The sequence below is a fragment of the Chlamydomonas reinhardtii genome, chromosome 6 (assembly GCF_000002595.2).
Source record: "Chlamydomonas reinhardtii strain CC-503 cw92 mt+ chromosome 6, whole genome shotgun sequence".
Classification (NCBI taxonomy): Eukaryota; Viridiplantae; Chlorophyta; class Chlorophyceae; order Chlamydomonadales; family Chlamydomonadaceae; genus Chlamydomonas; species Chlamydomonas reinhardtii.
In genome coordinates, this window is record NC_057009.1 from 5007822 (window position 1) to 5031738 (window position 23917).

Consider the following 23917-nt stretch of genomic DNA (forward strand, 5'->3'; position numbering starts at 1 on the left):
TCCGGTCGCGGCTTCATTCCGGTCCCGGGTGCCAACGAGTACCAAATACTCACGTTGACGCAAGCCCTCCAAAGCAAACAGACTGCGCTGCCTCACATCCGATTGACCCTGTCCAGGAGGTTGCGCAACCAACACTCTTCAACAGCTGTCGCAACGACTGGTTGCTTCCGCCTGGATAGCCACCACTTGGCTGGATAAAGCACATGAGTTTGGCCCCGAGGTGCACATAACAGACGCGAACATCATGTATAGCGGGGTCGCACCCCCTATTGCAGGGGTCGGGCCCAAGGCGGGGACACAGCGTGTCGTGAACCGCCTGACTCTGGCCCTTCACGCCTCGGTTGCCCTGGTTGCGCTATCGATAGCCTTTGGTGAGTGAACCATAGGATGTGAGCGGGCAGCTCTTGGAGTAAGCCCGTGCTGACAGGACAGGCAGGGGCTGTACCGGTAACGGGTGAAATCGAGCCTGTTCACATGCCGGCTGGCACTGGCAACCCCCCATCCTGATGTGTTGCCGCCTTTCGCGCAGTGCTCTTCGACAATTCGCTGTTCGCATGGCACCCCGCATTCATGAGCATTGGTTATATCGTGTTCATGACGGAGGGGCTCATTGCCGCTATCCATTTCAGGCAGGTGCAGAGTGGGAGGTTCCGGAGGTTGCACTGGTTCGGGTGCCGCTGTAGTTTGATGCAGTGCAGGGAAACACAGCTGCCGCTCACAATTGGCTTTGAGTCTGTGGTTCCAACTGTCCCAGGCACATTGATGGGCCGGATCGCGTCAAGGCGATCTGGTCGCACGCGCTGCTACAGATTCGTGCGCTGGTGTGCGTGCTCATAGGCTTCGGGGTCATTTACAGGAACAAGGTGCGGCCGCATACGGGGTGGGGCGTACAGGCCTGGCCTTAAGGGAGCGTTCTCCTTTTGCTAGGGAGGATCAGGGCGCCCATGCGTCTGCAGCAGGGCAGCGGCCAGTGGCTGGCCAGCCGTTATTGGCAATTGCCGCACCACCCCGTGACTTGACCCCTTGCCGGACGCCACTCGCAGATCCTGTTGGGGAAGCCCCACTTCATGAGCCTGCATGCCAAGGTACGGCTTGTGTAATGCGCATGCACTTTTGGACCTCTGGTTCTTACAGCTTGCTTCGCCCAATGCCCCCACACGCGCCGTGTCGTGATGCGCGATATGCTGTTTGCCCCGTCATTTGCCTCAAGTAGAATCGCCGACATGGTTTGCTGCCGCAGTTTGGCCTGGCCACTCTGATCCTGAGCGTGCTGATGCCGCTGTGGGGCCTGGTGTCATTCCGGCGCATGGGCATTATTCAGAAGTTCCCGGAGCGCTGGCAGCCTCGCATCAAGGTAGGAGCCAACTGGGGGGCTCTGTCTGCCCCATTTTTCGGCAGCACGGCGGCAAGTCACATACTAAGCTCATAGCGGGCTGCGGCAGGGTATATTTATTGAGTGGCATCGCTGCCAACTGCCATTCCTGTCTGCCCCGCTGAAGCGGCCACACGCACGGATGACTAATGCCTTTTTCGCATGATGCCCCCACAGGCGCTGCACCGGCAGCTGGGTCTGCTGACGTGGCTGCTGGCGCTGGTGACCATTGAGCTGGCGCTGCCGCACCCGGCGGTGGCCAAGGGTCGGCTGACCCAGGCCTGGCAGGCGGGGGTGGCACTCATCGGCGTGCTGCTGCTGGGGCTGTCGTTGAAGGCGGTGGTGACCCCCAAGTCGCTGGGCGGGGCTGAGGACCCGCTCAGCAAGACCGTGTAGAACAGTGCGTGCAGTGAGCTCCTTGGATAGTGAGTGAAGTGATCGATAGATGTGGTATGGGCACGGTGAGCGTAATTGATTGTTGCGATGATGTGGGGCCCTTGGGCCTGACGGGGCGGGGTACGAGGGGGTGCGTGCTGGAGCGAGCGAGCGCTTGCCAGAACGTGGGAATATACTGGTTGGCCGAGGCGTATAATATTGAAATGTTTAAATCCAGCTGTGGGAGCTGCTAGAAGGACTGGGGGGACGCAAGCTGGGGTCTATTGGTGCCGACGGTGTGGGTCGTCGCGGCCACACGCACACGAGGACCCATGCACAGCGCATTTTGGACTTGGCGTTGGAATCATCAATTATCACTGTAGTCACTTGTTACTGCCCAGTAGTTGCCATCCTGTTTTATTGTCACTTTGCTTGCCGACGATCGGCTCATAAAGGCTCGGCGCAGCCCACACCACAACCAGAACTCGTGTTGCAAACGTTCGCTGTTGGCTACCTTTGCTGACCATGATGCTTAAGTCGTCGTCCAGCAAGTGCAGCCGTGCGAACCGGGCGTCGACATGCCGGATGCCTGTGGTCGTCACAGCGAGCGCCATGCCGCGCAGCGCTGAGCCTGTGATTGCACGCCGACAAGCCCTGATGGGCGCCGCTGCCCTGCTGGCCGGCACGGCTCTGATGGGGCAGCCTGGCCTTGCCCTTGCGGCTTCGGGTGGCGCATAGAACGTCGGCAGCTACCTGCCGCCTGCAGGCATCTCAGACTTTGTGAGTGGTCGAGCGAAAGCAGGAGAGCGCTGGGGACTTGTTGCCCACGTGGCTGTTACTGTGAGGGCGCCGGTTGTGCGTGACGGCGCGTGCCTCTGCACTCCCGCCCCTTGCAACCCTGCCCACTGGTCTGGCCTGCCCCTCCCGCCCTGCGCCAACTCAACTCCTCACTCGTGGCCCTAGAAAACTCAAAGCCCACACGTTATGCCCTTTCTTTCCTGCCCCGAAACTCTGCAGGTGCTGTTCGTGCCAACCCAGGCCAAGACGCCGGCCCTGCGTGCCGGCACTGTGGATTCCGCCAACCCCTACAAGTTCGCGCTGCCGCCCCAGATGGTGGAGCAGAAGGTCGCCAACATCGCGTCCGGCAACTACTGCCAGCCCCGCTGCGACGAGCCCTGGACGGGTGCGTGTGTTTTAAAGCAGCAGCTGCTGGGGCGTTGCGGGTACGGGCATACACAGGGCACCAGCCGGTTGAGTGGACGCTGCACATCATGCGCACAGCTGTCAACTCTGCTGCGGCACACAGCTAGCGACGGCTCCGGAACGGCGCGGCACAGGGTGCTCGCGCCCACTGGAGTTGCTGTGCCGGAGAGCTGACTGGCTGTTGTTGTGCGGTTGGGTGTCGCTGCCTGCTCCTGCAGAGGTGATCTTTGAGGGCACCACGGGCGGGCGTGTGGAGCTGATCGTGGCGCCGCTGCAGAAGCTCACACCCCGCAAGAACATCAAGGTGCGCACGCAGCTAATGGGTGATGCATGTGTCCGAGCTGGAAGACGGCGTGCGTTTTCGATGGTGCCGGCTTTTGCCCACATGTGCCGGTGACCGTGCCCCTCCCATACCGGTATGTGGCCCGGATGTAACACAGGTTGAGGACCTAGGCACGCCGGAGCAGCTGCTGCAGCGTGTGGGTGAGTAAATCCGGCATGTGGCATTACAGCTACATCTTTGCACCGGCGGGCAGGTTATGTGGGCATGGGCACGCAAGTGACGCAACCACATAGCATAAAGGCCCTACTAGCGGATGTGGCAATGGCCGAGTGTGGGCGTTGAGTAGGTGTGCCATGCGTGTCCTGACCCTCTCCCTCCACACCCTTCTCCTCTGCCCTCAGGCAACTACATCACCGGCACCTACCTGGACGAGGATGCACTGGTGTCCGGCACCAGCAAGACGTTGGATGACGGCCTCACCTAGTGAGTGCCGGCGGCAGGCGGCGGCAGGCGGCAAGGGCGGGCGGGTGGGAGAGAGGCCTAGGGCCGCGTGGCTGTCAGCGCCAGGCGGCCGACGCGGGGACAGCAGTCCCATTTGCTCTTGTGTAGGGACGTGCGGAACTAGGCGTGGCATGGGCGGGGGCAGCAGTTTGCAGGTTTAGGTACTGGTGCTTCCTGATGCTGACGCGCTCTGCCCCTACACTATGCCCGTAGCTACTACTACGAGCTGAACGCCCCCTACGCCAAGGTCGGCGGCCACTCGTTCACGGCCTGCACTGTCAAGGTGAGGCACGGCTGTGTCTACCATAGCGCGCATGCAGCTTGCAGACCGCCAGACTTGTTTCTGATGCTTTTGCCCCCTTGCGTGTTTGGTTGTGCCTCTCACACAACTCGGCAGGGTGACCTGGCTTATCTGTTCATCACCAGCGCCAACGAGAAGCAGTGGGGCAAGCTGGAGGGCAGCCTCAAGCAGACGGTGGAGAGCTTCCGCGCGTGAGGTGTTTCCGGGTTGGATGCGGACGCCGATGGCGTTTACCTAATAAGCTCTGGACGGCAGCGGGCCAGCCGGGGCGCTTGGCCCCGGGGAGAGGTGATAGGCAGTGGCAAAGGTGTACAGGTTACGAACGGACATGCCTGGGTCGTGGACACGTCAGGCATGGTGAAGCAAATGCTGGTATTGACGCTGATGTAGACGGGTGAAGATACATGCAATCTGGACTGTCTAAATGCGATTGCTTGAATGACCAAGTTTTTGGGCTGAGCCCCCCGAGCGAAGCGATCCAGGGGGGGGCGAAACCCCCCAGGATTGCCCCTGTCCGTGCCTGCCTGCCTGCCTGCGTGCCTGCCTGCGTCGACAAAAAGTGCCAAACTGGCGCAAACCGCGAGTGCCACGTATTATTAATTGCTATTCCCTATTGTAGAAAAATAGGCGGCAGGGAAAACTCGGCCGGAGCGAGAAGCGACCTCGTGAGTCCATGGACATCTTGACTTTCTTCAGTCCGCGAGTATAGCTCTCGGCCCCTAAATATCTTACATCCATGTATCAAAACATGTCGACGACAAGCGTCTTGGGGCAAGAATGTCGAAATTGTTTGCAACAGCCAAACCATGCGTCCCCGAGCCTTAAATGTGTCGCGGCCCGGGATCCCGCGCCCGAGCCCGGCTAGCCGTTTGCGGTGCTTGAGTGGGATGTGGGTGAGGTGCATTTGGGATATCATGGACCGTGAAGTGGCGTGGGTAAGGTGGCGTGGCGTGGCGGGGACAGGGCATGTCGGTGCCTCGGCACGGCGTTGGCATAGTGGCCAGTCCCGCTGGATGGGCTTGCAAGGGTGCTGTTCATGTCGCCGGTGCCCATCGTCACATCCCTTGCGCTTCATGGGGCTCAGCCCATTTTCCAGCTGTACAAAGCTGACACCCCTTGTCCGTACCGTGTGCTGGTAGAGGAGCAACGGTGCGGACTTCAGCGCTGCAACGTATTGCGCTTACAAGAGATGTGTTATCCGTAAGATATCCAACGCGCCTCGTCACAGCTACAAGGAGCGAGCATCTGCCTCACAGCAATCCAACGCGCCTCGTCACAGCTCTAGTGAGCTATCCAACACCGCAACACGCGGGCCTGGCCCCACTGCTTCACACTCATTCCAACCTCCAACTATCTCCAATCTGCAGAGAGCATCCTGCCTAACTCTAGTCGCTGCAACACCTTCGTCTCCTTCCGTGAATCCCTACACCTCCTGCTTGACCTATCCGCTGCACCCTAAGGGACTTTACCAACTTGCCTTACCACTGTCCCACCACACACCTCCTGCTTGACCCACTCCTCCCTGACTGTCTACCTGGCTTATCATCATGCCAGTACACCGCTTCAGCCCCACTCAAGTATATATACAAAGTTGCACGAGACCTACGCTCGTGGCCCTGCCGCTGCACGGCGGTCAGCCGACCGCACACCACAGCCGCGCTTGCACGAATGCATGAACAATCGAGTTTGAGCACCCACCGGCTTTCCTCCGCGGACAACTCGCCGCATGACAAACGGAATGCCCCGCTCCCCCACGTCTCGCGCGCGATCCGCGCTCGTAGCTTCCAAAGTCACGGCATACGCTGCATGCAAGTCCGTAATTTTGTCCACCCTTTGGCCTGGCTAGCCTGCGCATGGTCGTACATGCTGCGTGTCTCACAACTTCGGTTCCTGGCCTACCTGTGTCAACCTGGGTGCCTGAGCATGACGTCCTGCATCTTACTACCCAAAACCTCTAACGCCTGCAAAGTTTCGCCTTGGGTCATCACACCTGCACGCCACGCCACGCCGTAGATGTCAGGGTCACAGGTCATCCGTGGGCTTAAACCCACCTGCTCTTGCGGCTCCCCCACCGCCGCCCCCACCCGCCCGGCCGCCACCAGCCACAGCCGCCACTCGCGGCGGCGGCTTGGTGCCGTCACTCGCCCTGTGCACGCCAGTGGATGGCTTGGTCGGCGGTATCGTGGGCGGCCCAATCGATGCCAGCGTGTTTCGTGCCGTAGGCACAGCAAACTTGCTCTGCCCGGGCGATGACGAGGGAGGCGCCTGGCGGGGAAACATAACGCGGGGATCCGGCTTCGCAGGCCCCGCCCCATTTCCTGACGCCACGCTTGATCCCTGCCCCGACCGCGGACGAGAGAGCTTGCTGGCCAGCTGGCTGCCGGCTGCGTCTGGTGCGGGCCGCTTGCTGCCTGCTGTTGGAGTGGGGCTGGCGGATTGCGGGTGCGAATAGGAGCGAAACCCCGTCATGCCACTGGAAGGGCTAGCAGACGACGTCGGAGCTGACGCCGCGGCGGCCCGTGCTGCCGCCACGGCCGCCTGACGCGCTGCCACCTGCTGTAGCTGCGGCGGCACGATCTCGCTGCCGCTGCCGCTTCCACTGCCGCTGCCGCTGCCGCCGCCCGCCGCCTTGCCCAGTTGACCCAGCTGGCCGCCGGTCGTTCGGTTTAGCAGCGCCGCGCCGGCCAGGCTGCTGCTGCGGCCCGTAGCGGCGGCGGACACAGGCGGCGCCGGTGCCTGCGTGTGAATGACACGCACGCTGGTGGCAGGCCGTGGGGCGGGCCGCACCAACCCCAGCTCCTTCAGCAGCTTGGCTTGCGCCCCGGGCTTGGATAGCACGCTGCTGCGGCTATCGGCCCGGGGCTTGTGCAGGAAGGCGGAGGCCGAGCCGCCGGCACCGGCCCCACGGCCGCCGGAGGTGCGCGCGGGCGCCAGGGTCCGTGTTCGCTTGCTGGGGACAAGCTTGTCAATCATCTGCGGGGCATGAGCAGAACGGTAGTAACTGTGTTAAGTGTCGAGCGGAGACTTGCAACGATGACTAATTAAACAGCGGTTGCATGTACAGCCACGCCATCCTCCGGAAAGCGGGGAGGTGGAAGGGGTGATGGTGTGCGCTCCCGCACCTTGGCCTTGCGGCTCTCGCGGTCCTGGTTGGCCAGCTGGTAGGCGGCGGCAATGCGCTCCTTGGCGGCGGCGGCGCGCTCCTCCATCTCCGCCTTGCGCCGCGCGTATAGCGTGCGGTAGTCACCTGCCGGAAGTGACGGTACCGGTACAGAAATTTCACGGTGTATCTCTCTGTCCACTGCTAGGACGTCCTTGGTCTCATTGTCAGGCAAGAGGGCTGCACAGCGGTTTGTTGCCGCGGCGCCGATAAGGCGGCCCGCGCTCACCAGGATCCCCAGTCACGCCGCGCGGGTGTGTGTAGTCCGGCGGCGGCTCACTCTCCAGCTGTGGCACCTGCAGCCCGGCGCGCACAAAGGTGCCGATGACAGCCACTCACAGTCAGCAGAACCAGTGAAGCTGTCCGGAAAGCCAATCCACCGTGAGCTGCTGGTACAGTGCACTTAGCCCAACACTTGCAGGTATCTTCAATTCCCCATGCGGGACTAAGGCTGCCCTGGTAAGGGTTGTGACGCCTTTCGCTGGAGTCTGGACGCAGAGGCTGCCCCCACTGCCCACCTCCAGTTTGGCTGTGGAGCCCAAGTCGGCCTCCATGAGCCGCCGCCACAGGTGCCACGTGTACCACTCCAGGTCCCGGTCACTGCCAGTGCTGCGGTTGGTACAAAATGCAGGGAACAGGCTGACTTTGAAGGTGCTGCCGACTGAGTTGGCTTCCCACGTGTGAGAGCCCCCTAAAGTCAGCACAAGGACAGGCCTGGCCAAGGGCCTGGCCCTTTATCAGGGTTGGTGGATGGTGGTGCGGTGTGGTGGATTGTTGGAGCCGCCTGACACCTGGAGAGCTCTCACCGTGTTTCGTCCTCCACCATCGCAAGCTGCTCTGCGTTGCAGTGCCAGAGGAGCGCCCGCAGCGACTCCGGGTCAACCCACCCGATGTCGCCTGTGGCCGCCAAGCAGCAAGCAACAAAAGTGGTACCCGACATAGGGGGCGGGTTGGCAACAGTGGGGAGCGAGCTCCGGAAACCCAGGATGCCCATAACTGCATCATCTGATCATATGCAAAAGCCCCCACCCTGCAGCATGCCAAAACTTCCAGCAGGACGCCGGCATAAGTATACATGCAACCGTCGGTCGGGGCTGGGACTCACCTAGACAATGCCTGAAGCGACCCAACACATTAATGGTGATTTCTTTCAGCGTGGGCACGACCTGGACCCGCTGGGGACGCCTCAGTTCGTTCCTGGGTTCGTTCTCCTCGTCTGAGTCCATGTTGCAACGCTTTCAGTATGTTACACGATCAACCTCCCCAGCATTAAAAATGCCGATGATGCAAGCAGTAATAATTTAAGGCTTTTACGTCGCGAGTGCAGCGCGCATACAGTCCTTCCGTAAGACCCGCGTTCGTTGTAACCTAAACAGTATGATGCCTTTAAGCCGTCCATGCCATAAGGTCATTTCGTCATTTCGTCAGTGAACTGACACGCAACCCGATCGGGAGCTCGGCACCCGTGTGCGAACCTGCCCCGGCACCCCTCCCCACTGCGCACCCCCGCACAAACAGGTCCACCCACATATGCCAAAAATTGGGAGCAACGTGACGCTAACTTTCACGGTCTCCAGTATCTTAAAAACAGACTGCAAGCAAAGATACCTGCAATTGAAAATCGCGGAGCACCGCAACCTGCGCACAGCTGAACCATCCACAATCCTGCTTACCCCGACCTGACTGCCGCACGCCCCAGCGGCTCCTCGGCAGCTGCTGCCTTCACCAAAGTTGACGTAGCACTACCGCCCAAAGCAAGCAAACAGTCCCGGGCGTTTTGCCTTCTTCTTGGTTGCATCAGGACTGCTTTCCTGCGCTGCCGCGCCTTTGGAAGGCACGGCAGATAGCGATGCACCTTGAACGTCCCGTGCTGCAGGTGCCAGCGTTGCCTGCACAACCGGTGCTGCTCGCCCCGTTGACGATGCTGCCTGCTCCGTTTCTCCCGGACCACCGCTTGCCGTGCCCTGTGTCGCCTGACCGGCTGTGATGGACGTTGCGGCGGTCGCCGCAAGAGCCGCTGCTGGCGTGTGCCCTTTGTTGGGCCCGACTGCCATGCCGTCCGCCTCCACGTGCACCGGCGCCGACACCGCCACGGCCGCTGCTTTGCCGGCTACAGTGCTGTCTACAGGAGGTGTTGTTGCGGGGCCGTGTGCTCCATTTGCTGCAGCCTGTGAAGCGCTCTGTTCCACAGTTCGTGCAGTACTGGACAATTGAGCCACTGCGGTCACGGCTGCCTCAGTCGGCTTCAAGGCGCTGCTAGGCCTTGCGGCGGCCTCCACCGCTGTTGCGTCACGCCCAACTTCCGGCGCTTGATCATTTGCCGCAACAACACCCGCCGACGCGCCAACAGGTCCTGTGGCCAGCTCTTGCGCTGAAGCCTCCGTAGGCACGTCAGCGGCCTGCTCTGATGCGGTCACTTGCGCCATCTCAGGTGTTGGCAATAACGCCACTGCCTGCTGCGCGGCAGCACCTGCACCCCCAGCGTCCCGCGTCGCCTGCTCGGCCGCTGATGCTGCGTCATTCGCCGCCGCTGTTGCTGCGTCAGCTGACTCCGCTGCGTCCACCCCTTGTGATGGCGTCGCCGTTGCGCGCGCCTCGCCGACGGGCTGCATGGCCGGGGCCCCAGGCGGCAGCACGGCCGCCACGGCAGCTGCCGCCGCCGCCTCCATGCTGGCTTGGCGCGTGCCACTAACCATCGCCCCGCGGCTATTGCGGCTGGCGTTGCGGCTCATGCGCCGGGACAGGAACCTCTGCACGGCCGCGGTGGTGGCCTGCTCCGATGGCGCCTGCACATCCTCGTCTGCGGCGGTGGCCAGCACCTCCGCTTGGTGCCGCAGCGCCTCATTGGCTTCATGGAGCGCTTGGATAGCCGTACGCGAGCGGTTGACGCTCGCCTGCTTCGCGAGGGCGCGGGCGTGGGGATGAACGGGGGCGTGGGGTGACAGCGGCTGCATGACTGAGAGCGCTGAGCTGCTGGGTATGCTGGACTCTCCAGCCAAGGTTGACGCCCCGATTGTGGTGTCCGAGAATTGGGTTGCCCGTAGCAAGTCCGAGGGCGTGTCCGGCTGCTGGCGCGGCGATGCCATTGAGACTGGCGCGTCAGCAGTGCCCTGTCCAGGTGCAGTGCCCACGAGGGCAGGGGCCTGACCCCCGGAAGCTGCTGCACCGACCTCGGACCGCCTTTCCTTTGAGACCTACGACGTGAGAACCAATGAGTGTTCAGGCCCATGAGTCTTAGAAGCCAGCTGGCGGGCTTGGCCATGCGGAATGCGCATTTGGAAGGTCTGCACATGAAGGCCCTTTGGCCCATTCCCCATCTCCCAGCAATGCAGCACTTTCTGGAGTTCCCACAGAGCGGCGATACAGTTGCCAAGGTTGCGGGCGGTCAAAGCGGCAGGACAATAGGAACTTACAGCACGAAGCGCCCAGTCCACGACAATGATGACGAGCGCTAATACGTATGAGCCCACCAGCAGACAGTTCAGCTGCGCCGGTCCTTGCATATATGTGAGTCGCTCAGAATGTTGTCAAAGTGGAAGCTCCTTCCCTCGTGCGCGTGTAAGTGGTCTATAACAACTTCCTTTACAGAGTGCCGACACGGGTATAAGTGGTCAAACAGACTTCTGTCGTGCCAGCCGAGCCGATGCAGCCTGCCCGCCCTTCCGCAATGACCCTTGCCTGCTGCCGTCCCCCGCGCGGATTGCTGTTTTGATTGTCCGCTATTACTTACAAGCCGGTGTGCCATACTGCATATAGACGCCTCACCCACGCACCGGCCGCGGGCCCCGGCCTGCTACCGCAGTGGCCACACTGGCCAGAGTCTCACCTTTCCCAGTGGCTTCCGGGCCTACTTGGCATTATCTCAGCCCATAATGCTCATCTACAGCTCATCTACAGGCTGTGTCCGACCGACTGGGGGCATACTGCACCCATGCCTAACTCTCATCCCCTGCGCACCGTATTGTTACCGTATTGTTATGCAAATCTTCCTGAATGCGTCAGTCAAATCTACCTGAAGCGTGCTGCTCCGTGCTGCTTACTTTTTTTGCTGTGCACCGCTGCCGCCACCGCCACTGCTACCGCCGCCACCGCCGCTGCCCTGCGCCAGACCGCGGAGGCGGCTCGCCTCTGCGTTGTCCCCGGGCAGGCTGGGGTTGTTGGCAATGTTAACCGGCCCGCCCACTGACTGCAGTCCCTCCAGGCCCTTCAGCGACTGTAGGCCGTTGTTGTTGGCGATAGACAGCAGCCCGCCCACACGCGTGAGCGACCCTGCATGCGGCGACGGGGCACACGCGGAAGTCGGGCAGGAGGGTGAGAGGCAGACACGGAACAGCTTGCTACATGCACGCTCACTTGCATAATTTGCACGCCTTGTGTCGACCACCTTCCTGCGCGCTATCGTTACTTACACCCACATACACCCACACGGTACGGAGACACGGGGCTGGACAACAAGATCTTCCAGGGTTACCCAGCCCACGCACTCACCTAGCCCGCTGAGGTCCTTGAGTCCGGCGTTGTCGGATATGACCAGGTTGAGCCCCACACTGCCCAGCCCCGACAGCTGGCCCAGGCTGGTGAGTGCCGGCAGTCCGGACAGCATGACGTCGGACGGCACTGACTTGAGGCGGGACAGCCCAGACAGGTCCGCCAGCTGCTGGTCCCACAGCACAGCCACGGACTTGCCTGGGTGGTGCAAAAGGAGGTGATTTTGGAGGCGAACCGAGGGACACGAAGTTGTGATGCGGCGCGGCTTTTCTAGAGTGGGGTGGAGCCGCAGCGGTCGGACATACGCGGCAGGGCTGCCGACACACAGTGATTCAGCACGTGCTCACCGACGTAGGTGAGGGACTTGAGTCCTGAGGTGGAGCTGAGCGAGCTGCACTTCTTGATCAGGACCTCGCCGTACACTGACTCCAGGGCGCCCAGGCCGTCCAGGCTGTATAGAGCTGTGTGGACCCAGGGGCCAGGAAGGCAGGGCAGAGGGGGATTCCAAGGGAAGGACGTGTCGTTACCGTAACCACTCCCCAAAGGACTATGGGGAGGCATTCTGAAGGCGTAAGCACAGTCAGTCCGTGGTGGTGGGACAGAAGCGGGCAGGCAGCGGGACGCATGGAGTGGCCAACGAAACGGGGGGTCGCCGGCAACTGCTGTGAGAGCCCTTGCCCGCCTTACATGCCAGTCGGTCCAGGTGAAGGGAGGCACCGATGCTCCTCACGGCCTGCGGTTGAGGATGTACCACAAGGAGTGAGCCGCAGGGGGCCTGGCGCACAAACCCGAGGTCAGGCCACACTGCTGCGCGGCGCAGCTGCCGCCTGGTGCAGACGCTCGTGTGCACAATGCCGAATACAGCCAACATGCGCCCGGGGAGCCCATCCCTGCTGGGGAGCCCGTAATGCGTCCGCCACTTGCCAACAGCAATCAAGACAACCCTTGCCAACACCGCCAACACCATTGCAAGGCACGCGCCACCTTGAATCCATCCAAGTCCTTGAGCGAGTCACAGCCCTGGATCCACAGGTCGCTGAACACCGAGGTCAGGGGCCCCAGCCCGCGACTGGACGCGAGCGCGGGGCAGAAGAGCACGTTGAAGTCGCCGCCCAGGGCCGCCAGAGATCCCAGCCCGGAGAAGTCCTTCAGGCGCGGCAGCGAGAGGATGCCCACTGTGCCCGCGTACTGTCGGCGGGGCATGGAAAGGGGTGGGGCGTTAGGCGGAAAGGGGGGCGTTAGGCAGCAATTTAGGGCCGAAAGCGCGTTGTTGAAAGGCTAGGGGTATCGCAGTCGCATGCCTACGGTATACACACGCCGTGACAGCGTGCGTGTCTGCACGCGCGTGCACATGAGCACACAGTAACACAAAACGGTGTGTTCATACGCACGCGCGCGCGCGCCGTGCTAGTGAACCGCACACCTGCACGTTGTCCAGTCCCTGCAGTGTCTCCAGCACGCTGCTCCTGTCCGGTGCGCCCACCACCACCAGCGCCCCGTACACAGCCGTCACACCGGCCAGCGGCCACAGCCCCTTGCCCAGATCGCCGTTGCTCCAGACCACCAGTGAGCCGCTTGGAACGACATGAGGAGTGAAGGCAGCAGTGCAGGCGCGTGGTTGTGATCAGGTTGGCAGGGCAGCCGCGGACCCACGGTTAAGCAGTTGTAATGTCGGACCCACACCGTAGCAATTGTTGTGGCGCCAATTATTTCTTTGGAGCCCGCAGCCTCGGCATCCCATCCGGCTGACCACTGCACTTACGTGATGACGCCGAGCTTTTTGACCTCTCCGCCGGTGCCGTACAAGTTGACCAGGCGCGTGTTGTACGGTCGTATGTCGATCTTGTCCTTGTCCATGGGCGGCATGAAGTCCTGTAGCCACACGTTCACATCGTCCCTGTGCGCATCGGAGGAAATTGAAGGGAAGTGCGGCGTTCCAATGATAGTGCAGCAAGCAACACGCATCGGCGAGAAGGAAAAGAGCGAGGCGAGGCAACACAGGGCAGGTACACATAAGGCGTCCATATCCAGGCGGTGGGGCCCGCTGCTAAGTACAACCTCTAGCACTAGTACAGCACTACTCACAGGTCAGGCGCCTGGCCCGCGTACACAAGCACCACCGACGCATCCGGGTCGGCCCGCGTGCCTTGGCCGGCACCGCCGCTAGATGCAGCCGCCGCCGTCGCCACCGCTGCGGAGCCGCCTGCACCAAAACGCGCCTCCAGCGCGGGCGGCAGCTCCAGTCTGTTGTCGCCGTTGTTGGTCTGTGTGAGGCGGCTGAGGGAGGTGAGGGAGGTGAGCGGCAGCAGGTCGCGCAGGTTGCCGTTGCCCTTGGCCACGATCTGGCCGCCGATGGTGCGCAGGTTCTGTGTGCGGAAGGGAAATGGGGCGTGGCGCGTGGTGTCGTCATATGAGTGCAGTCCAGGCAGATGGCATGCACCTGAATGGCTCTTTACATGACAATGCCCTGCGTACGTGCGAAGGCAGTGGCAAAGCAACATAGGCTGTGCATAGGGTGCAAACACAGCCGCAGTTCGCAGCTCTGGCCGCCCATACATGATGCGGCCGCCCACTCACCCCTAGGCCCTGCACGCTAGTGAGCGCCTGGTTGCTCAGCAGCGCCACGTCGCCGCCCACAGACGTCAGGCCGTCCAGGCCCTTGAGCGAGCGCAGGCGGGCGTTGTCTGACACGATGAGCTGGCCGGGCAGGGCGCGGATGGCCTCCAGACCCCTGCGTACGGGTGGGGAGGGGAGCCGGGCGGCGCGGAAACGTGGTGCGTGGTGGTTGGGCAAAGAGATGGTTTGTGGAGGTGGCGGCTGGGGCCTTTGCCTGGCCGGCTGTCGGCGGGCACACTGCAGGTGCTCAATACTGCTGGTGGTGACGATGGCTTGGAGCAGTCAGCGCGGGTGCTGCCTACGCGGCCACACGCCTGCTCACTTGAGATCGGCCAGAGCGTCCATGTTGTAGATGAGCAGGTTCTTGGCGGACTGCAGGAGGAGCAACACAGAGCGCACGTACCGGTAGGACAGCTCCAAGGCAGCGGCCACGGCACGGCGCCTTCACGGCAGTCCCAAGTAGCAATCCCGTAGCCTTCGTCCATCCGCAAACCTGCACCACGTCACGGCAACCCGCCGAAGCCACTCGACGCCACCCACCGCAACAGCCTGCAGTGGCTGTAGGCTCTTGAGTCCGCCGTCGCCCAGGCCCGCCTTGCCGTACAGCATGAGGCTGCCGCCCACAGCGTTGAGTCCCGCCAGCAGGGGCAGCGAGCGATCCAGCGTGCCGTTGTCGTACAACAGCAGGGCGCCGGGAAGCGACGTCAGCTGCGCGGGGAGGGGCAGGGGCAAAGGGCGGCGCAGAATGAGGTGCGGGCGGCGCACGGGCGCGGGATGCAGGACAGGTGCGGATTTTGCGTGGATCGACACGGCGGATTCCCCCGGCTTCCGCCGAAACGCCCCAGCCAGACGTGGCGCCAGCCAATGGGCACCGCCAGCGACCACAGGCAAACTGCTCGCTATGTAGCCCCGCTTCCACGCGTCACATTCCGGGGGTGGCCCTTGTCGCGCCACGCGCTCACCCCCACAGTGCACGGCCCGCCCGCCTCCAGGTCCAGCAGCATCGCCTGGCCAGAGCCCAGCGGCAGAAGCTGCGAGCCCGTGTCGAACGGCAGCGCCGACGCCACCTCTTTGAGGTCGGGCGCGCCGCCACTTCCCGCGTACGCCACCACAGTGCGGGTGTCAAAGCCTGTGTGCGTGAGAAGGGAGGGACGTGCCGCAGAGTAGCAGGGATGAGGTCCCTAGGTTTTGGAAAGGTTTGGGCCTGGGATGACCCGGGCAGGCTGCGTGAACGAGGAGCCGGCTAGCTGTCGGGCCGTTAGAGCCGGGCAGGCGGCACGCCGGTGGCTGCCGACCCGCCCGCAAGTACAGGTAGCAGCTGCCGGCCGGGGAGAACTAGGGATGTCACAGCGAGCAGCCCAGGACTCACAGCCGGCAGGCGGTCCCGCCGCCGCTGGCTTCACTTGCTGCAGCAGGCTCCGGCGCGCTGGTGACACGGACGTGGAGGCTGAGGCGCCCAGATCGAGCAACCCAGCCGCTGCCGTGGACGGCCCCAACGCCAGAGCTAGCCCGAGCATGAGCAGGATAACTGAGCCCGCGGCCCGCGCGCGTCCAGGTGCCCTGTTCCCGCCAGCACAGCCGCGGCCTTGCTGACCGCACAGTACTGCCATGGCTATGGCGTTGCTGATGGCGATGTGCGCCCTGCAAGACCCGCGGGCTGGTAAGATGTCTGTTGCGCTTTTAGATGTGCGACCTCGATGGAGTGCCGTTTCGGTGCAGGGAACGTGCCTGAGTGCAGTAGTGACTGCCACAGTCGGGAATGCTCAACGTACACAACACGCATGTTAAGGTAGAAGCTTTTACACACGTTATCTATAGCCCAGCCAGCACAGCGCCAGCTCGCCGCCGCCTCGGACCCGAAAGTTTGCTTGATAGCGGCATCGGCCGCAGTCGGAATCGCTGGATCCGAAATCCATCCGCAAACACACGTAAGCTGATTATTACGCGCCCGACGATGCGCGCGTCCGGCGCAGCAGCTAGAGGCGACCGCCTCTGTCGGTGCTGCCACCCGTGCGACAGTAGTGCGACACCCGCGCGCGCCCGCTGGTTCAAAGCGACCTCTCGCCCGCAGGCGCCCACACACCACAACATCGACGCTGCCCGCAAACAGCATCCTCGCACGACACAGCTAAAACGTTTCTTCTCTTTGGTACAGCCAGCCTCTGACCTCGTTGGTTCAGACCGTAGCGCCTCAGCTAGAGCCGGTGCCACAAATGCCAGTAAACACTCGACCTCCAGAACGGTACTGCACGACACACTTGCTTGCCGCCAGCAGCAAACTAGTAGAAGTACAAACGCTCATGCCGCACGGCATCAGTCCATGCCATCCCAGCGAACCCATCACCAGCAGCATGCGTGTGGGCACGGCAGCGTGGCACAGCATCTTGCCAAGCTATTGATGGTGGGCTTGGCAATGCCTCGCGCCCAGGCCTTCCAGTTGTATAAATATAGCGGTACGAAGTGAAGGCGGCAGGCTCCACTGACGTACTAATCCACATCCCGCTCCAGGGCGCCAAAATGCTGGCGCACCCGCGCGCCGCGCCGCCATCCTTGCCGTGTTATCCCAGGCTGCATGCCCCGGCCCGTGCTCCGACCAGCCGCCACTTCACAATTTACGGGGCATCCGTATGGTGCACTCCTACACCCCTACCGCTCCCACCACCGTCTGCGCCATGGGCGCTCAGACTTCCGCACCCGCAGCCGCAGCCGCAGCCACACCCGCGTCCGCACCCGCACAGGCCTCAGCTCTATCCCCTAGGTCCCTGGTTCCTAGCCCCTAGCCCCTAGCCCCGCACTCCTTAGCTGAGGTCGAAGCCGGCGCCGCTGGTGACCGCGTACAGCAGCTTCTCGCGCATCTGGGCCACGGTGCGATAGGGCGGCAGCTTGAGCAGGTTCATGCAGGTGGAGGCGGTGGGCAGGCGCTGCGTGGCGGCGGGGTCCAGCATGCCGCCGCTCATCTGCACACACAGCCGCGGCTCCAGGTACCTGTGGCGGCGTTGTGGCGGAGACAAGTGGATGGGCAGGCGGGCGGGGTTTTGCAGGGATGAGCATGCACCGTACGTACAGTGGAGGAGTAGGTGCGGCAGATAGAAGGGTCGGTGAGCGTTTTAAGAGCCAAGCAAAGTCAGCTAGGCGATGAATTGGCAGGCGTGCACTGCTGGGACCTCATCATATACCAAGAGCAGTACCGCAGTGCGGCATTGTTGGCAAGGCAGGTCTACCCCCTCACGCAACCAGACAGCAAGCCGCGCCGCACCTGAAGCCCAGCAGCGGCGCGCGGCTGCAGGAGGTGACGAACTTGAGGAACTTGCCCTGCTCCTCTGGCGTGAAGCTGGCGAGAGCCTCCCACAGGCAGTGGATGACGGGGTGGTCTGCAGCCGACGGCCGACAAGGCGCGGGGCAGGTGGAGGCGCAGTCAGGTGCACAGCCGCCAGCCGACAGGGATAAAACATTGTGCCCTTGTTACTAAACCGGCTGCTGAGCAGCCAAGCCGCGGCCGGCACTGGCCTATTCAAACTAGCCGACTGGCCCATGACGACCGCCCTCCCGTGTTCGCCCCGAGCCTCCGACGATCCACCTTCCCCGGCTGGCCGCGCTCACCAGGGTGGTAACCTCCCGCGTACTCGACGTGCTGCTGCAGGTCCGCCAGGTCCAGGGCGCTGTCGGCTCCGCTGATGAGCGTCTGCAGCTCCTCGCCGCTGAACATGGAAACCCAGGTGCGCGGGATGAGCTCGTAGAAGCCCGACAGGAAGGCGGACACGGCCGGCCGCGGCGCCACGTTCAGCCTGGGCGGAGGGAAGAGAAGAGGCGCAACGAAGATAAATGCGGTTGAAGACCATGAGGAGTGGCGACCATCAGTGAAATTTGGCCAGGAGAACGCGGCGATGAGAGAGACTGCAAGTGCGTGCGCGTGTGGTTCCGCCCACATCCCGGCCGCCTCGTCAGTCTGTCCCCCCCCCCCGCGCGGCCCGGCCTCACTTGTAGTGCGCCACGCGGTGTATGTACTCGCGCACGTTGTCGGCCGTGACAGCAATGCTGCGGCCGCCCGGCTTCAGCTCCACCTCGGCGTGCGGGTCGCCCAGCGCCGCCGCGACCTCGTCAGCCACCTGCGCCGTCAGGTGATAGTGCCTGGCTTGGCAACCTTCCTGGACCCCCGCCGTACCTAGCCCGACCCGCTCATGTAATTCATCCCCCACCCCTTGCTGCAAGTGCAAGCGCAAGTGCAAGGCTACCCGCGGCCGTCGTGCTGCCCTGCCCTGCCCTGTCCTGCCCTGCCACCCACCACGAAAGTGAGCCCCAGGTCCATGGCCGCCGAGTCCGCGCCCCCGTCACCGCCCACCGCGCCGCCGCCGCCCGCCGCCGAGGCCGTGGCCGAGGCCGACAGCAGGTGCTCGCGGAGCCGCAGCAGGTTGCGGTAGAGCTCGGGGTCCAGAGTGGGCAGGTCGTTCAGGTCGCAGTGGGCGCCGCGGAAGCGCTTGAGGAAGAAGCCTGTAGCAGCCATGGCGCCGGTGGCGGGGTTGGGACCGCAGGAGGCGTCAGTGGAGGCCAGCCCATGGCCACCGACCCACCCATATCGCCCACGTCCCTCCACACAACTGCTCCAACCCCTCCGCCCGGTCCCCAACAATGTGGGACCTAATCGTAAGGCTCGGGCATGTAATACCCCCTGCACCTCGTCTATCTTATCATGCATGGAACCCCCCCCCCTTCGCTCCCGTCTTGCATGCCTGGCCATCCCCCCCCACCGCCCCTCCCCGCGCTCTTACCCGCCAGCGGCAGCTCCAGCAGCACGTTCTCGTACATGGCCTTGCCCAGCATGCGCCCCAGGAATGCCAGCAGCCGCGGCGCGTCCTCCACCACACACATGGCGGCGGGGTTGGGGTACAGCTGGTGCGCGGCGTTGGAGGCGAACAGGCCGTACTCGGCACTGAGGCCGGCGCGCATGAGCTCCTCCATGAAGTCCTTGAACAGGCCGCCGCCGTCCTGTGTGCGGCGGAGGAAGGGAAGGAATGAGCAGGTGAGGCAGGTGAGGCGGATGCGGTGAGGAGGTCGGCGACGTGACGGCAGGGTTTGGAGGAGGCGGGCACAGAGGCGGCACAGACACCGGCGATGGCAGCTATGGCCTTGCTATGACCTTAACTCGCAGTGGGTAGACGGTGAGACACCCACACCCACTCCGGCGTCCATTCCCACACCACACCCAGTGCATGCCACGCCACCACGCCCCGGCGGCACCCACCACGCCCGCCTCCGGCTGGCCGTGCGCGTCAATGAACATGATGCGCACTCGGCCGCGCAGCCGCTCGCCCAGGGAGTTGAGGCGGTCGAAGCCGTCGAACAGCAACTGGTCGCGGCGTATGGGCACGAAGCGGTTGCCCAGCCCCGCCTCCAACATGCCCATCTCCAAGAAGCGGCTGTCCTCCTGCGCGCGGTACTCCTGCGGGGCGGCGGAGCGGACGGCAAGCGGCAGCGGAGGGAAAGGCGAGCAGGGTGACTTGGTGGGCTAGAACAGGACGGTAGTGGCGGCGCCCGGAAAGGCGGCAGTAAAGCAGGGTACCCATGGGGCGTAAGTGGGTCAGGGCCTGTCATGCGGCAGCCCTCCGACAGATACAGCCCTCGGCTTTTGTTTTGTGCGCACCGCCCAGCCACCCGCCCCGGCGCCGCGTGCCGCCGCTCACCTCTCGCTCCTTGCCCACCATGAGCTGGAACAGCCGGGCCCGGTCTGCGAAGGGCACCAGGTAGGGCGCGTGCGCCAGCACCTGCCACACCCGCGACGTGCCGTCCTCGCGCCCGGCGCTGCTGCGGCTGCTGCTGGCCTCCGTCAGGAACCTGCAGAGGGGGCAGGCCAGGACGCGCACGGCGGGCGAAAGGGTCAGCACGCGTTCCTCCGCACGTTGGGGCTGATGAGTGTGATGACAGAGACTGCCCTATAGGCGTGTCTGTAAGCAATCCCAGCAAGCAGGTGACTGACGCGCCCAAACCGCCCCACCCCGCGCTTTATTTTGGGATTTGAATGAACTACCCCCACGCACCCACGCACACACGCACACCTGTCAGGCGCCAGCGCTGTGGCGTGGAAGGCCTCTGTCGGGCAGAACGCCTGGCGGCAGTTGCGCTCATACAGGATGCCGAACAGCTTCCCGCCGTGGCGCGCCAGCACCGCGTGCAGCGCCTCGCCTGCCGTGCTGTGCTCCGTCTCAAAGTCCGACCACAGCACGTGCCACAGGCTGTCGCGCAGCATGGCCAGGAAGCCTGCGCAGCAGCGCGCGCATCAGCAACTGGGCTTTAGAACAAGAACGCAACGCAGTGCCACATGCGGCGGCTGGCGGTGGCAACTTCGCCAACCATTCCTGTAGACACCCGGACGCCCCCTTGCTTGCTTGTCGCCCGCATGAACGTCCCCACAAAGACCGCATACCGTACACAAAAGTTTGCATCAAGCCTGCCTTCACCGTAACCCTCCTGGATCCACCACCTCACCCGCCTCCGGCGCCGCGCTGTCGTATAACTGCTGCAGTGCCAGCGGCCGCTGAGAGCCGGGGGTGCCGTTGCCGTAGAACTCGTCCAGCGTGGTGGTGGTCACGTGCACCGTGAAGATGCCGCACGCCACCGCCAGCGGCAACAGCCACCCCAGCTCCTCCGCCATGCGCGGGCGCCAGCCGGGGCCGCCGCCACCGCCACCGCCCGCGCCACCTAACCCCGCCCCGTCCGCCCCGGCCCCGTCCTCGCCGCAGCCGGTCCCGTTGTTGTTCCGCGACCCCTGCCGGCTCAGCGCCAGCCCCTGCTGCCCGCCCGACAGCTCCACCTCCATGGGCGCGGCGCCGCTGCAGTTGAAGCTGCTGCTGGTGCTGACAGAGGCCTTGGTGCCGCACGGGCTCAGGCCGGGCAGGCAGCTGCCGGCGCCGCTGAGCCCTGACGCCGGCGGCGACGCGTCGGGCAGCCAGGTGATGCCGACGATGTCGGCCAGGCGCGCCGGGCGCAGAAAGGACCACCACATGCGCTCCGCGAAGTCGCACGACAGCGCCAGGCCCAGCATCACGCGCTGCCGCTGCCCCGGCAGCTGGCACAGCTGGTGCACCAGCTCCGCCACCGCGTGCGCCGCCTCCGCCGCCTCCAGCAGCGAGCTGGTCGACGGCGGCGTCAGCGCCAGCGCAGCACCCACCGCGCCCGGAAGCTGCACACCCGCGCCGGCGGCCGCCGCGGCCGCACCCAGGCTGACGCGGCCCAGGCTGCCGGCGGTGGTGAGCGAGCCGGCGCGCATGGGCGGCGAGCCGCCCAGCGTCATGAAGTATCCGCCACTGGGGGAGGTGGACAATGACATGGCGCCGCCCGTGGCGTAGCCCGACGCCGACGTGTTGGCCGAGCCCTGCCCCAGCCCGGCGCCGCCGCCCCCACCCCCGCCAGCCGAGCCGGGCGCCGTCACGGGTAGCAGCACCGTGACCAGCTGCTTGAGCAGCTGCCGGCCGCTCATGCCGGTCAGGCCCTGCACGCCGTCGATGATGGAGCGCGGCAGCGCGCCCGCCGCCCCGGGCGCCAGGGTCAGGCGCGCCAGACCCAGCGAGCCGCACGCCCCCTCGTCCACTTCGTCCTCGTCGTCGTCGACCGCGACGGCGCCGCCTCCTGCCGCGGCGCCTTCCCCAAAGAACGGGCTGAGCGGCAGTAGCGACACCAGAGCGTGCAGCACCCGCGCCGTCGCCAGTGCCGGCGCGCGTAGCGTGCCCGGCGCCGCCGCCGCTGCGGCCGTCTTGTCCTGCTGCAGCAGCCGCGGCCCCACTGCGAGCACGTTCGCCACTAGCACCGCCACCGCCGCGCCGCTGCCGCCCGGCAGCCCTGCTGCGCCGTCAGGCGGCAGGAACGCCGTCAGCCGGCCCGGCCCCGCCGCCGCCAGCCAGCCCAGTGCCGTGCGTGTTACGCGCGGCGCCACCGGCTGCAGCGACGCACAGCGCGCCCACAGGTCCGGCACCAACAGCAAGTTGTGCAGGGATTGCTCAGGCGCCGCGGCGACCCAGGATTTGAGTGCCAGCAGCCGCACCGCGAGCTGCGTCACCAGCGCCTCCACATAGGGTTTGGGCGCCACGGTGTGCAGCACCGTCGGCGGCTGGTGGGACAGGCCCAGCGCGGGTGCGGCGATCGGCCCATGTGCGTGTTTGTCCACGTGCGCAACCCCGTGCCCGTGACCCCGGGGCTGGATGTAGTGCAGCGGGCCGTGACTGTGGTGGTGCCCCTGGCGGCCGGCGGCGACTGCGGCGGCGATGCCGGACGCCGCCGGTGCCTGCTGCGGCTGCGGCATGAACACCGCCACTAGCAGCAGGAAGAGGTGGCGGCACATGCCGGCCTCCGCCAGGTGCCCCAGCACCGCCCCGGACAAGGTGGTGGCCTGCGGCTTGCCCAGCACGCCCGCATACACGTCCGGCGACACCAGCAGCAGCACGCACTCCTGCAGCGCGCCCGCAACGCCGCCGCTGGCCGCGTCTAGGGGCGCTGCCAGCCGCGCCGCCGCCAGCACTGGCGCCAGAGCCCTCCTGTATCAACGGACAGCGCACACCCATTTCAGCACATTCTAGCCATCCAGTGCTGATAACTACCCGTACCCGAGCGACGCCGCACCTGTGACGTGACAGTGTGAGAAGGCACTGCAGCGCCAGCTCCTTCAGTCGGTACATCAGCGCCGCCCGGCTGTCCGCCACATTGTAGGCCGTCACGAACTGAGACCAGTCATCTGCGTGCAAGTATGTGAGCAAACAAAGTATGGTACCGTGCAGGCATGGCAGTGAGGTGCTTTGCTTCGCAAACCGGACCCCTGCAATACCCCTGCTATACCCCTGCAATACCCCTTCCGTACCGGTCTTGCTCGCCAGCGCAACCACCCTCGCCACGCTGGCCAGTCGTTGCAAGTCCTGAACAGGGTCATAGAAGAACAGCAGGGTCCCGAGGGCACCTCCCGCTCCCAGGCTGAGGCAGTCTCTGCAAGGCAAAAGGCACGGTGACGGTGTGTCAGCAGGCGGCTGCCAACCGCAGCGCACAGCGCCACCCGAACCAGGGTTTGCATAGCTCCCGCTTACCCTGCCTCCAGCAGCTGCCCCTCCACGCCATAGCGCTCATCCCACGCCTTGCGGGTACTGGCCTTCGTTGACTCTCGCGAGAACCAGCCACGCCAGGCTGCCTGCAACGTGGCGCGAACAGATGCTTCGTCGTCTTGCATGTACAAGCCCAAGGGCAAATTGCGTGTGTTGTATACTCATCAAGTCATAGGAGGATTCAACGCCAAGACACCTTAGGACCAAACAGGCTTGCTTGTTCGCGTGAATCCCGAGACCTCGAGAAGGTTTCTGCGCTCACCTGAATTACAACCGCACTCTTTTGCTCAAGCTTCTGCCGCTTACGCCTCTCCCTCTCCTCCCTGGCTTTTTGGAGCTCCTCTTGCGCGGAGAGCTCAACCCGAGACCTACCGCCTCGTCCCCCAAAGGTAGAGCCCCCGCGATGGGTGGGCCTGCTGCCAGTTCCAGGGAAAAACATTTGATAAGCTGGAAGGCTTCACCATCACGCGTCGGTGAAGTGAGTCTGCCAGGTGCAGGCTTTGCTTTAGTCTTCTTGATTACAATTCGTGCTCATATGCGG

General features: G+C 64.1%; 6 protein-coding genes across 6 annotated transcripts; 2 read left to right on the top strand and 4 right to left on the bottom strand.

The window, feature by feature from the left end:
- The first annotated feature begins 44 nt into the window (after positions 1-44).
- Positions 45-2145, top strand: CHLRE_06g280100v5 (uncharacterized protein). Its single transcript, XM_001695258.2, has 6 exons — positions 45-371; positions 530-629; positions 755-863; positions 1044-1085; positions 1241-1354; positions 1550-2145. Exons 1-6 carry the CDS (start codon positions 245-247, stop codon positions 1766-1768), a joined length of 711 nt encoding a protein of 236 aa, XP_001695310.1. The 5' UTR covers positions 45-244; the 3' UTR covers positions 1769-2145.
- Positions 2146-2194: 49 nt separating this feature from the next.
- On the top strand, positions 2195-4746 carry CHLRE_06g280150v5 (uncharacterized protein). The gene is made up of 8 exons (XM_043063243.1): positions 2195-2380; positions 2486-2527; positions 2765-2930; positions 3169-3254; positions 3391-3433; positions 3635-3716; positions 3948-4017; positions 4132-4746. Exons 1-8 carry the CDS (start codon positions 2273-2275, stop codon positions 4228-4230), a joined length of 696 nt encoding a protein of 231 aa, XP_042923949.1. The 5' UTR covers positions 2195-2272; the 3' UTR covers positions 4231-4746.
- Positions 4747-5203: 457 nt separating this feature from the next.
- On the bottom strand, positions 5204-8474 carry CHLRE_06g280200v5 (uncharacterized protein). Its single transcript, XM_043063244.1, has 6 exons — positions 8301-8474; positions 8002-8092; positions 7714-7804; positions 7425-7491; positions 7158-7282; positions 5204-7008 (listed from the first exon to the last, which is right to left on the bottom strand). Exons 1-6 carry the CDS (start codon positions 8419-8421, stop codon positions 6058-6060), a joined length of 1446 nt encoding a protein of 481 aa, XP_042923950.1. The 5' UTR covers positions 8422-8474; the 3' UTR covers positions 5204-6057.
- Positions 8475-8528: 54 nt separating this feature from the next.
- Positions 8529-10772, bottom strand: CHLRE_06g280227v5 (uncharacterized protein). Its single transcript, XM_043063245.1, has 2 exons — positions 10609-10772; positions 8529-10389 (listed from the first exon to the last, which is right to left on the bottom strand). Exons 1-2 carry the CDS (start codon positions 10696-10698, stop codon positions 8938-8940), a joined length of 1542 nt encoding a protein of 513 aa, XP_042923951.1. The 5' UTR covers positions 10699-10772; the 3' UTR covers positions 8529-8937.
- A 137-nt stretch (positions 10773-10909) lies between these two features.
- CHLRE_06g280250v5 (uncharacterized protein) lies at positions 10910-16034 on the bottom strand. Its single transcript, XM_043063246.1, has 13 exons — positions 15669-16034; positions 15262-15428; positions 14840-15007; positions 14622-14671; positions 14261-14414; positions 13769-14049; positions 13446-13580; positions 13107-13257; positions 12668-12871; positions 12371-12416; positions 12031-12144; positions 11684-11881; positions 10910-11464 (listed from the first exon to the last, which is right to left on the bottom strand). Exons 1-13 carry the CDS (start codon positions 15907-15909, stop codon positions 11232-11234), a joined length of 2142 nt encoding a protein of 713 aa, XP_042923952.1. The 5' UTR covers positions 15910-16034; the 3' UTR covers positions 10910-11231.
- Positions 16035-16086: 52 nt separating this feature from the next.
- CHLRE_06g280300v5 (uncharacterized protein) lies at positions 16087-23914 on the bottom strand. The gene is made up of 14 exons (XM_001695379.2): positions 23639-23914; positions 23362-23462; positions 23142-23263; positions 22907-23018; positions 20780-22821; positions 20350-20551; positions 19978-20128; positions 19539-19736; positions 19066-19282; positions 18582-18787; positions 18278-18405; positions 17900-18084; positions 17556-17670; positions 16087-17284 (listed from the first exon to the last, which is right to left on the bottom strand). Exons 1-14 carry the CDS (start codon positions 23813-23815, stop codon positions 17098-17100), a joined length of 4143 nt encoding a protein of 1380 aa, XP_001695431.2. The 5' UTR covers positions 23816-23914; the 3' UTR covers positions 16087-17097.
- Positions 23915-23917: the final 3 nt, after the last annotated feature.

Coding starts and splice junctions, on each gene's coding strand:
- CHLRE_06g280150v5 (XM_043063243.1), top strand. CDS start 2,273: ATGATGCTTAAGTCGTCGTCCAGCAAGTGCAGCCGTGCGAACCGGGCG. Junction 2,931..3,168: donor CTGCGACGAGCCCTGGACGG/GTGCGTGTGTTT, acceptor CTGCTCCTGCAG/AGGTGATCTTTGAGGGCACC. Junction 4,018..4,131: donor TCACGGCCTGCACTGTCAAG/GTGAGGCACGGC, acceptor ACAACTCGGCAG/GGTGACCTGGCTTATCTGTT.
- CHLRE_06g280100v5 (XM_001695258.2), top strand. CDS start 245: ATGTATAGCGGGGTCGCACCCCCTATTGCAGGGGTCGGGCCCAAGGCG. Junction 1,086..1,240: donor TCATGAGCCTGCATGCCAAG/GTACGGCTTGTG, acceptor TTGCTGCCGCAG/TTTGGCCTGGCCACTCTGAT. Junction 1,355..1,549: donor GCTGGCAGCCTCGCATCAAG/GTAGGAGCCAAC, acceptor ATGCCCCCACAG/GCGCTGCACCGGCAGCTGGG.
- CHLRE_06g280250v5 (XM_043063246.1), bottom strand. CDS start 15,909: ATGGCAGTACTGTGCGGTCAGCAAGGCCGCGGCTGTGCTGGCGGGAAC. Junction 15,008..15,261: donor GCGGGCCGTGCACTGTGGGG/GTGAGCGCGTGG, acceptor CTCCCCGCGCAG/CTGACGTCGCTTCCCGGCGC. Junction 14,050..14,260: donor CTAGCGTGCAGGGCCTAGGG/GTGAGTGGGCGG, acceptor TTCCGCACACAG/AACCTGCGCACCATCGGCGG.
- CHLRE_06g280200v5 (XM_043063244.1), bottom strand. CDS start 8,421: ATGGACTCAGACGAGGAGAACGAACCCAGGAACGAACTGAGGCGTCCC. Junction 7,283..7,424: donor CGGCGTGACTGGGGATCCTG/GTGAGCGCGGGC, acceptor CACTTCCGGCAG/GTGACTACCGCACGCTATAC. Junction 7,009..7,157: donor GCGAGAGCCGCAAGGCCAAG/GTGCGGGAGCGC, acceptor CATGCCCCGCAG/ATGATTGACAAGCTTGTCCC.
- CHLRE_06g280227v5 (XM_043063245.1), bottom strand. CDS start 10,698: ATGCAAGGACCGGCGCAGCTGAACTGTCTGCTGGTGGGCTCATACGTA. Junction 10,390..10,608: donor TGGACTGGGCGCTTCGTGCT/GTAAGTTCCTAT, acceptor CTCACGTCGTAG/GTCTCAAAGGAAAGGCGGTC.
- CHLRE_06g280300v5 (XM_001695379.2), bottom strand. CDS start 23,815: ATGTTTTTCCCTGGAACTGGCAGCAGGCCCACCCATCGCGGGGGCTCT. Junction 19,737..19,977: donor TGGTGGGCAAGGAGCGAGAG/GTGAGCGGCGGC, acceptor GCCGCCCCGCAG/GAGTACCGCGCGCAGGAGGA. Junction 19,283..19,538: donor GCCAGCCGGAGGCGGGCGTG/GTGGGTGCCGCC, acceptor CGCCGCACACAG/GACGGCGGCGGCCTGTTCAA.